The 11,560-nt window shown below is 40.3% G+C and overlaps 1 protein-coding gene across 6 annotated transcripts in view; it reads right to left on the bottom strand.

Annotated features, from left to right (window-relative positions):
• Positions 1–751: 751 nt before the first annotated feature.
• The window catches only part of LOC143657237 (solute carrier family 26 member 6-like), a 30,208-nt gene continuing 19,399 nt past the window's right edge, over positions 752–11,560 (bottom strand). Inside the window, exons 1-2 of one of the 6 annotated variants that reach the window (XM_077129407.1) lie at positions 1,645–2,805; positions 951–1,163 (exon numbers count right to left, since the gene is read on the bottom strand). In XM_077129407.1, coding sequence (XP_076985522.1) covers positions 984–1,163; positions 1,645–1,941 — 477 coding nt within the window. In that variant the 5' untranslated portion in view covers positions 1,942–2,805 and the 3' untranslated portion in view covers positions 951–983. Of the gene's footprint in view, positions 1,164–1,644; positions 2,806–11,560 lie in introns of those variants that run through there. The other 5 variants (XM_077129401.1, XM_077129399.1, XM_077129402.1 and 2 more) reach the window with 5 other exon arrangements.

The raw sequence follows: 11,560 nt of genomic DNA, 5'->3' as shown, positions 1-11,560 counted from the left end.
TAGTGAGGAGGGATCGGTTAATGGGGCGACGGAGCAGTATGACCCATCCTGGGCACCAAGGCCCAGTTCCTCATGCATACCTCAAAATGTCTGGTGGATGTGGCCTCTCTCCCTAAGCCAATTCAGCAGGTGAACTCACAGCCCTCCCCGCTATGTGGGACATGACTCCTAGGGTATAAATCTTCCTGGCAACATGGGACTTCACTTCTGGGGATGAGCCGGCATCCGGTATCATGGGATTGAGAAAGACTTCTTGTCCAAAGGAAGGAAGAGAGAAATGAGACAAAATAAAGTTTCAGTGACTGAGAGATTTCAGAGTCGAGAGGTTACTCTGGAGGTTATTCTTATGCGTTAAATAATTAGCCTCTTTTAGTTTATGCTGTATTGGAGTGGCTAGAGGGAAGTACCTGAAACAGTTAAACTGTGTTCCAGTAGCCTAGATTCTTGAAGATAATTGTATAAAGATACAACTTTTATAATGTGAACATGTGATTGGAAAAACCTTGTGGCTGATGTTCCCTTTATCCAGGGTGTGGACAGAGGAGTGAAAAAAATAAGGACAAAATATAAATAAATAACAGGGGTAGGATAAGGGGTAAAAAAAAATTGGGGTAGATTGCAATATTAGTGGTCAAAGAGAGGGAAGGTTAAAGGATATGGGATGTATGAGTTTTTTATTTTTCTTTCTTTTTCTGGAGTGATGCAAAAATCTTCGAAAAATTTTCATGGTAATGCATACACAACTAGGTGATGATATTGTGAGCCATTGACTGTATATACCTTGGTTATATTGTATGGTACATGAAGATGTCCCAATAAAAATATTTAGGAAAAAAAGAGTCTGCTGGTTGTAAGACAGGACCAGCAGACACAGGTTCTACACAGGCCTGTAAAGAACAGATACGGTGACCAGAGCCCTGGCCTGGGGCCTCAGGCCATTCCCACCCCAGCTGGCCATCAGTCAAAGAGAGGCACGGATTGGGTCACCCGCTCTGGGTGGGAGTTCCCTTTATTTGATGCTGGGTGGCTAGACGCTGCAGGTGGCTCTCAATATGGACCAAGAGGGCATCCAGCATGTGCAGGACCCCGAGGAGTAGGGCGCGGTCTGAGATCGGGTTCCGCCGCTTCCAGGGTCTACAGGGGTCAGTGGCCATCTGCAGATGCTGAGGACAGAATCAAGAGGAAGGAGTGAAAAGGAATGCAGGGATGGGAGGGGGAGCGCAGCTGTAATAAGATAGCAAAGGAGCTAGGGAGGAGGGGTTGAGGATGGGAGTAGTGCCTGATGGAGATGGGAACAGGGACTCAGGGCAATGGAGGGTCACCAAGGGTCTGTTTTAGGCTGGGGCTGGTCTTGAAGCCCATGAGTTCTGGATGGGGAGCAGAGGTACCAATAGGCAACAGATGGGTGCAGGGTACTGGCCATGGTGTAGGATCAGGGGTTGATGGATTGATAGACGTGGGCTCCATGTAGATGTGTGAATAGATATATAGGGAACTGGAATGGGGTGGGGTGGGGTGGGGGGTCCAGGAGGCCCACAAGACATGGGGTGGGGGAATGGGAAAGAGAGTTGGGGAGGAAGAAATGGTCCATTGTATATGAGTGGAGGTAGAGGCCTGTGGGGGACAGACCAGTGCTGTGCTCACCTCATTCTTGGTGGCCAGGGAACGCCGCCGCTGCAGCATCGCGCGGCTGATCACCAGCATCATGGTGGTGGTGAGTGTGACTCCAGCCACAGGGTAGATGCGGTCCCTCCCGCCCAGGCCCATCCAATAGTTAGGGCAGCCCAGGGCACTCCTGCAACCCTCCAGGCCATCTGGCTGGCACCCCCAAGGCTGCAAATCCAGCCCCACCTGGTACCAGAGGGGCCGCAACCAGGTTTGGGCAAGGGCAGGAACCGCCAGGAGGAGCAACAACAGCAGGAAGGATGGTGTCTGCAGCATGGCTGCGACTAGCACTAGGGGCCGGAACCTGGGTGCCTAGCAACGGGCAAACGCCCCTCCCCCAGGGGCAACCTTAGCTCTGAGGCAGTAGGTTCTAGCCGGGTATGTGGCTCTCACAGAGTGATATGGCCAGAAAATAGTAGTGGGAAGGAGCCAAGGGAAGCTGGGTTTCAGGCAAGGGGCGGGGGGCCAGACTTAGGGCCCTCCTTTCCCTCCTTCCCCCACATCTAGTATCTACCCGCTAAAGTCCATACACTGAAAGTGCTGTTCTCCACCGATGGCAGCAACACTGAAGGCCAAGTGCCACCAAGCTGCTCACCAGTCCCCTACCTCCAAGCCTCACCCTACTTGCGGCAGAGTGAGTGCTCAAAACTGGGGATCAAATCGTGTCAGGACCTTGTTCAAAACTCACCAGCAATCCTCAACAAATCCAACAGTATACTAAAAAGACAATACACCATCACCAAGTGGGATTTATTTCAGGAATACAAGGATGGCTCAACATTAAAATAATCAATGTAGTACATCACCTTAATTTATGCAGACAGGCATTTGACAAAATCAAACATCCTTTCATGATGAAAAAAATTTTTCAGAAAACTAGGAATAGAAGGGAGCTTTCCTAACATAATAAAGGTCATTTATGAAAGATCCACAGCAAATATCATACTCAATGGTGAAAGACTGAAAGCGTTTACCCTAAGATCAGGAACAAGACAAGGATGTCTGCTGTCATTACTGGTAATTCAACATTGTACTGGAAGTTCTAGCCAGCGCTATCAGGCAAAAGAAAGAAAGAAAAGGTATCCAAATTATAAGTAAGTCTATTCATAAATGACCTGATCCTACAAATAGAAAATCCCAAAAAAATTCACTTAAGAAAGATACTGAAACAAATAAACCAATTTGGCAAAGTTGTAGGATACAAGATAAACACACAGAAGGTAGCTGGGTTTCTATATACCACTAATGAACAATCTGAAAAGGAAATTTAAAAAAAAGATTCCATTTACAATCACATTTAAAATAACAAAACACCTAGGAATAAATTTAACCAAGGAGGTGAAAGATATACACTGAAAACTATAAAACACTTCTGAAAGAAATTAAAGACCTAAGTAAATGGAAAGGTTTGTGGATTGAAAGACTTAATGTTAAAACATCAATACAGCCTAAAGCTATTTACAAATTCAATGCAATCTCTATCAAAATTCCAGTAGCTGCAGCCGGGTCACATCCACCCCCAGCCCATGAAAGCATAACACCTACCCGCTGCCAGAGCTCTGCGCATGTGCACAAAGGGCCCCACGCCCTAGACCAATGCACTCCAGTGGTATGCCCCCCAGACATGTGCACCCACACAGCTACATCCTCCCTAGCTGCTGGGTGTTCACGTTCACAAGCACCAGCGTAACATCCCCAACCTGCACCTCTACCTGCGCTGCAACGCATCACCACACTGTTGTGCCCCATCCTGTACCCTGCATCCTGCTACACATCCACCCTGCAAACACAAGGCTTTAGACTACTGAAGGAAATCCACTCCCAAAGTAAATCAATCAAGATATTTACATGCAACAAAAACAACAGATGATCACCAAGCATATCACAATGCAGATAGATACAGCCCAGCCTAATGATCAAATTAAAACACCAGAGGAGACCCAGACGTTGGAATAAGTAATCAAAGATGTTCATATAACTCCACTTAATAAAGTAAGTGGGATGGCTAATGACATAAAGGAGATCAAGAAGACAGCAGAAGAGCATAAAGAGGAATGCGAAAGAATAAATAGAAAAATAGCAGATTATCACAGAGATTAAAGACTCTGTTGACCAAATAAAAAACATACTAGAGGCACACAACAGCAGATTTGAAGAGACAGAAGAAAGAATAAGCAATATAGAGGACAGGACAACTGCTTTCAAACACTCAAAACAGCAAATGGCAAAAAAAAAAATGTAAAAATTTGAATTGGATGTCAGAGAAATGATGGACAAAACAAAGTGCACAAATGTAGGAATCACTGGTGTCCCAGAAGGAGAAGAGAGGAGTAAAGGGTTAGAAAGAGAAGTTGAGGATATAATGGAGAGAAATTTCCAACCCTTATAAAGGATATAAACATACAACTCAAAGAAGCCCAACGAACTCCAAACAGAATAAATCCAATAGGCCTTCCCAAAGACACATACTAATTAGTCTGTCAAATATTGAAGAGAAGCAGAAAATTCTGAAAGCAGCAAGAGAAAATCCATCCACTACGTACAAGGGAAACCACATAAGACTGAGTTCAGACTACTTAACTGGCACCATGGAGGCAAGAAGGCAGTGGTATGATATATTTAAGATCCTGAAAGTGAAAGACTTCCAGCCAAGAATTCTGTACCCAGCCAAATTGTCCTTCAAAACTGAGGGGGAGATTAAAATTTTCACAGACAAACAAATCCTGAAAGAATGTGTCAACAAGAGACCAGCCCTACAAGAAATATTAAAGGGAGTTCTGCCAGTTAAAAAAAAAAGGAGAGAGAGGTCTGGAGGAGGGCACAGAGCTGAAGAGTACCAGTAAGGGTAACTCAAAGGATAAAAGGAGAAAGAGGGAAAAGAATATATAGATCTGACAAATAAAATAAAAAAGATAAGATGCTGGATTCAAGAAATGCCTTTTCAGTAATAACTTTGAATGTTAACGGACTAAACTTATCAATTAAAAGATACAGATTGGCAGAATGGATTGAGAAATAAAATCCAGCTATATGCTGCTTACAAGAGACTCATTTTAGATACAAGGATACAAATAGATTGAAAGTGAAAGGATGGAAAAAGATTTTCCATGCAAGTTGTAACCAAAAGAAATCAGGAGTAGCTATACTGATATCAGACAAAATAGACTTTAAATGTAAAGACATCATAAGAGACAAAGAAAGAAACTATCTATTAATAAAAGGGACAATTCACCAAGAAGAAATCACAATCATAAATGTTTATGCTCCCAATCAAGGAGCTCCAAAGTACATGAGGCAGACATTGGCAAAACTGAAGGGAGCAATAGATGTTTCAACAATAATAGTAGGAGCCTTCAATACACCACTCTCCTCTATAGATAGAACAACCAAACAGAAGATCAACAAGGAAATAGAGAAGTTATGCAACTTGATAAATGAATTAGACCATTTATTAATGGGTTATATAATTAAATGAATAACAGATATATATGGGTTATTGCACCCCAAGACACAAGGATATACATTCTTCTCTAGTGCAGATGGAACATTCTCCCGGATAGATCATATGCTGGGGCACAAAACAGGTATTTAGAGATGGCAGCTTAGCGAGGAGTGGGATTTAGTTCGTCCTCCAAAGCAGCAAGTAAACAGCCAGGAACAATACAGAACAACTGCTGGGGCCACGTCAGTGACCAGACACACAGCGTACTCCAGTCTGGACAAGCTGGGCCAGCTGTGAGCCCACCCAGAACCGTGAGTTCCCCAAGTAGTGGTGGCCGGCAACCCTCACTCACAGGCTGCTTCCCAAAGGGGATAGGAAAGAGACTTTGCTAGCAGCAGGGGCTGAGCTCAACCAAGCTCCAACTGTGGAATTAATTAACAACTTTTGATGACTAAAAATAGTCCCCGAGCTCAGCTGAACCTTGAGTAAAAGCTGAGATTGCTGGGTTTTGCCCCAGGGTAGAGGGTGCAGGGCTGACAGAAAAAGGAAAAACAAAAACAAAAACAGAGGTATTTTGGATCAGACAGCACAAAATACTTGAAAGGGTCTGGGCCCTGAAGGAAAGGAGGGGGTACACAGGACCTGGAGATACACAGAACAACGTACCAACTTAAGTTCTTGATTGGCAAACCCAAGGAATGGGGGTCCTGCTCCGAAAAGGATTTTTTTTTGTCTTTTCTTTTTTGTGGCTGTGTTGCTATGGCTTGACTGCTCTTTGGATACAGATGCATGGCTTCTCAGGCTCCAACTGCCCCAAGCATAGGCAGAATTAAGCTTGTTTGAGAGTTTGTCTGGGCTGTGCCTTCCCCAGGAGAGAAGGGGTGGGCCCAGCTCAGGTGGATTCCCTCCTTAAGGAATTCAGACCCCAGGGTCTGGAAAACTGAAGCAGTTAAAGCCAGCCTACAACCTCTCCTCTATCTCAATCACGCCCCCCCACAGGGAGAGTCTGCTGAAGTTAAAGGTACCATATCACTTTATGCTGGTGGGACCCGCAGGCAGAAAAGTGCTACATACCAGGCAGGATAGGAAAATACAGAGTACAGAGGTTTCATAGGAAAATCTTTCAACCTGCTGGGTCTCAACCTCAGGGAAAACTGACGCCAATGACTCTTTCCTCCTGAGAGGAAGCCAGTTTGGTTTGGGAAAATCTGACTGGGCTTAGGAATAAATTTAACTAAAGAGACAAAAGACCTATACAAAGAAAACTAGAAAAAACTGTTAAAAGAAATCACAGAAGACCTAAATAGATGGAAGGGCATACTGTGTTCATGGATTGGAAGACTAAATATAGTTAAGATGTCAATCCTACCTAAATTGATTTACAGATTCAATGCAATACCAATCAAAATCCCAACAACTTATTTTTCAGAAATAGAAAAACCAATAAGCAAATTTATCTGGAAGGGCAGGGTGCCCCGAATTGCTAAAAACATCTTGAGGAAAAAAAACGAAGCTGGAGGTCTCGCACTACCTGACTTTAAGGCATATTATGAAGCCATGCATGTCAAAACAGCATGGTATTGGCCTAAAGATAGATATATCGACCAATGGAATCGAATAGAGTGCTCAGATATAGATCTTCTCATCTATGGACATTTAATCTTTGATAAGGCAGTCAAGCCAACTCACCTGGGATAGAACAGTCTCTTCAATAAATGGTGCCTAGAGAACTGGATATCCATATGCAAAAGAATGAAAGAGGACCCGTATCTCACACCCTATACAAAAGTTAACTCAAAATGGATCAAAGATCTAAACATTAGGTCTAAGACCATAAAACAGTTAAAGGAAAATGTAGGGAGATATCTTATGAAACTTACAATTGGAGGCGGTTTTATGGACCTTAAACCTAAAGCAAGAGCACTGAAGAAAGAAAGAAATAAATGGGAACTCCTCAAGATTAAACACTTTTGTGCATCAAAGAACTTCATCAAGAAAGACAGCCTACACAATGGGAGACAATATTTGGAAATGACATATCAGATAAAGGTCTAGTATCCAGAATTTATAAAGAGATTGTTCAACTCAACAACAAAAAGACAGCCAACCCAATTACAAAATGGGAAAAAGACTTGAACAGACACCTACCAGAAGAGGAAATACAAATGGCCAAAAGGCACATGAAGAGATGCTCAATGTCCCTGGCCATTAGAGAAATGCAAATCAAAACCACAATGAGATATCATCTCACACCCACCAGAATGGCCATTTTCAACAAAACAGAAAATGACAAGTGCTGAAGAGGATGCGGAGAAAGAGGCACACTTATCCACTGTTGGTGGGAATGTCAAATGGTGCAACCACTGTGGAAGGCAGTTTGGCAGTTCCTCAAAAAACTGAATATAGAATTGCCATACAACCCAGCAATACCATTGCTAGGTATCTACTCAAAGGACTTAAGGGCAAAGACACAAACGGACATTTGCACACCAATGTTTATAGCAGCGTTATTTACAATTGCAAAGAGATGGAAACAGCCAAAATGTCCATCAACAGACGAGTGGCTAAACACACTGTGGTATATACATACAATGGAATATTATGCAGCTTTACAACAGAATAAACTTATGAAGCATGTAATAACATGGATGGACCTAGAGAACATTATGCTGAGTAAGACTAGCCAAAAACTAAAGGACAAATACTGTATGGTCCCACTGATGTGAAATGACATTAGAGAATAAACTTGGAATATGTCATTGGTAACACAGACCATCAGGAGTTAGAAACAGGGTAAGATAATGGGTAATTGGAGCTGAAGGGATACAGACTGTGCAACAGGACTAGATATAAAAACTCAAAAATGGACAGCACAATACTACCTAATTGTAACGTAATTATGTTAAAACACTGAATGAAGCTGCATCTGAGCTATAGTTTTTTGTTTGTTTGTTTGTTTTATATATATACATATTTTTTCTCTATATTATCATTTTATTTCTTTTTCTGTTGTCTTGCTATTTCTTTTTCTAAATCGATGCAAATGTACTAAGAAATGATGATCATACATCTATGTGATGATATTAAGAATTACTGATTGCATATGTAGAATGGAATGATTTCTAAATGTTGTGTTAGTTAATTTTTTTTTAATTAATAAAAAAAAATCTGACTGGGGTCTATAATACCTAAGAAGACCCTCCTAAGGTGGGGGTGGGGGGAAAGGCACCATCCAGGCAGGGCAAGAAACAAGAAAGCAAGAACTGAAAAATTCTGATCTGTTAAACAAAACCTAAGCTAGAGGGCTAGAATAAATTGAACTGAATGTCAAAGAACAGATAGAGAACAAAGTCATTCAGCAAGAAAATCCTAGTTAAAAAAAAAATGAAAGCAATCTCCAGAATAAACTATTTAAGGAAATCAAATGCCTAGATGCCAGAAAAAAATAAATCATACTAGGAAAATTGAAGATATGGCCCAGTCGAAAGAACAAACCACCAATTCAAATGAGATAAAGGAGTTGAAACAATTAATTCAGAATGTTCAAACAGACGTGGAAAACCTTATCAAGAAGCAAATCATGAACTGAGGGAGGATATAAAGAAGGCAAGGAACGAACAAAAAGAAGAAATTGAAAGTCTGAAAAAACAAATCACAGAACTTATGGGAATGAAAAGGGCAGTAGAAGAGACAAAAAAAAAAAAATGGAAATCTACAATGTTAGAGTTCAAGAGGCAGAAGATAGGATTAGTGAACTGGAGGACAGGACATCCAAAAGCCGACAAGCAAAAGAAAATATAGGGGAAAGAATGGGGAAAACATGAGGAGGGACTCAGGGAATTTAATGACAACATGAAGCACACGAATATACATGTTGTGGGTGTCCAAGAAGGAGAAGAGAAGGGAAAAGGAGGAGAAAAACTAATGGAGGAAATTATCACTGAAAAATTTCCCAACTTTAATGAAAGGACTTAAAATTACAGATCCAAGAAGTGCAGCGTACCCCAAACAGAATAGATCCAAATGGACATACTCCAAGACACTTACTAATGAGAATGTCAGATATCAAAGGGAAAGAGAAAATCTTGAAAACAACAACAGAAAAACAATCCATCACATACAAGGGAAGCCCAATAAGATTATGTGTAGATTTCTCAGCAGAAACCATGGAGGTGAGAAGACAGTGGGATGATAAATTTAAGATAATAAAAGAGAAAACCGGCCAACTAAGAATTCTATATCCAGCAAAATTGTCTTCCAAAAATGTGGGGGAAATTAAAACATTTTCAGACAAAAAATTACTGAGAGAATTTATGACCAAGAGACTGGCTCTGCAAGAAATATTAAATGGAGCACTACAGACAGACAAGAAAAGACAGGAGAGAGAGGTGTGGAGAAGAGTGTAGAAATGAAGACTACCAGTAAAAGGAAAAAGAAGAAAAATTAGATATGACATATAAAATCTAAAAGGTAAAATGGTAGAAGAAAGTACTGCTCTTACAGTAACACTAAATGTTAATGGATTAAACTCCCCAATCAAAAGACATAGGCTGGACCTTTTAAATGGGGTTAATAATAATAATAATGTTAAAAAATAAATGTAACAATATTTATAAAAAAAAAAAAGACATAGGCTGGCAGAATGGATTAAAAACAGGACCCATCTATATGCTGTCTACATGAGATGCATCTTAGACCCAAGGATAAACATAGGTTGAAAGCGAGGGGTTGGGAAAAGATATTTCATGCAAACAACAATCAGAAAAGAGCATAGGATATTAGTAGCTATACTAATACCCAACAAATTAGACTTCAAATGTAAAACAACTAAAAAAGACAAAGAAGGACACTCTGCATTAATAAAAGAAACAATTCAACAAGAAGACATAACAATCATAAATATTTACGCATCAAGCCAGAGCACTCCAAAATACATGAGGCAAACAATGAAAAGAGAAATAGACACATCTACCATGATAGTTGGAGACTTCAATTCTCCACTCTCATCAATGGACAGAATATCTAGACAGAGGATCAATTAAAAAAAAACAGAGAATTTGAATAATACAATAAATGAGTTAGACTTAACAGACACTTATAGACAATTACACCCCACAACAGCAGGATACACCTTTTTCTCAAGTGCTCATGGATCATTCTCAAGGATAAACCATAAACTGGGTCACAAAGCAAGCCTCAATAAACTTAAAAAAAGATTGAAATCATACAAAACACTTTCTCAGATCATAAAGTAAAGAAGTTGGAAATCAATAATAGGCAGAGGGTCAGAAAATTCACACATATATGGAGGCTCAACAACATACTCTTAAACAATCAGTGGGTCAAGGAAGAAATCACAAGAGAATTAAGTAAATATCTCAAGGCAAAAGAAAATGAAAACACAACATATCAAAATTTATGGGATGCAGCAAAGGCAGGGCTAAGAGGGAAATTTATTGCCCTAAATGCCTTCAAAAAAGAAGAATGAGCAAAAATCGAGGAATTAACTGTCCACTTGAAAGAACTAGAGAAGGAACAGCAAACTAACCCAAAGCAAGCAAAAGGAAAGAAATAATGAAGATTAGGGCAGAAATAAATGAAATTGAGAACATGAAAACAATCAAGAAAATCAACAAAACTTTGGTTCTATGAGAAAATCAATAAGATTGATGGACCCTTAGTGAGGCTGACAAAAAGAAGAAGAGAGAGGATGCAAATAAATGAGATCAGAAATGGAAGAGGAGACATAACCATTGACCCCGCAGAAATAAAGGAAGTAATGAGAGGATACTATGAACAACTTTATGCTAATAAACTCGACAATGTAGATGAAATGGACAACTTCCTAGAAAGGCATGGACAACCAACATTGACTCGAGAAGAAATAGATGTCCTCAACAAACCAATCACAAGTAAAGAAGAAATTGAATCAGTCATTAAGAAGCTCCCCAAAAAGAAAACTCCAGGACCAGATGGCTTCACATGTGAATTCTACCAAACATTCAAGAAAAAATTAGTACCAGCCCTGCTCAAACTCTTCAAAAATATTGAAGAGGAGGGAAGGCTACCTAACTCATTCTATGACACCAACATCATCCTCATAACAAAGCCAAAGATACTACAAGAAAAGAAAACTACAGACCAATCTCTCTAATGAATATAGATGCAAAAATCCTCAAAAACATTGCAAATTTAATCCAGCACACATTAAAAGAATCATACACCATGACCAAACAGAATTCATTCCAGGTATGCAAGGATGGTTCAACATAAGAAAATCAACTTAATACACCATATCAACAAATCAAAGCAGAAAAACCACATGATCATCTTGATTGATGCAGAAAATGCATTTGACCAAATTCAACATCCCTTCTTGTTGAAAACACTTCAAAGGACAGGAAAAAATAGAAGGGAATTTCTTCACCATGATAAAGGGAATATATGAAAACC

The sequence above is a fragment of the Tamandua tetradactyla genome, chromosome 15 (genome assembly GCF_023851605.1).
Source record: "Tamandua tetradactyla isolate mTamTet1 chromosome 15, mTamTet1.pri, whole genome shotgun sequence".
Classification (NCBI taxonomy): Eukaryota; Metazoa; Chordata; class Mammalia; order Pilosa; family Myrmecophagidae; genus Tamandua; species Tamandua tetradactyla.
This window is presented reverse-complemented; position numbering and strand designations above follow the sequence as displayed.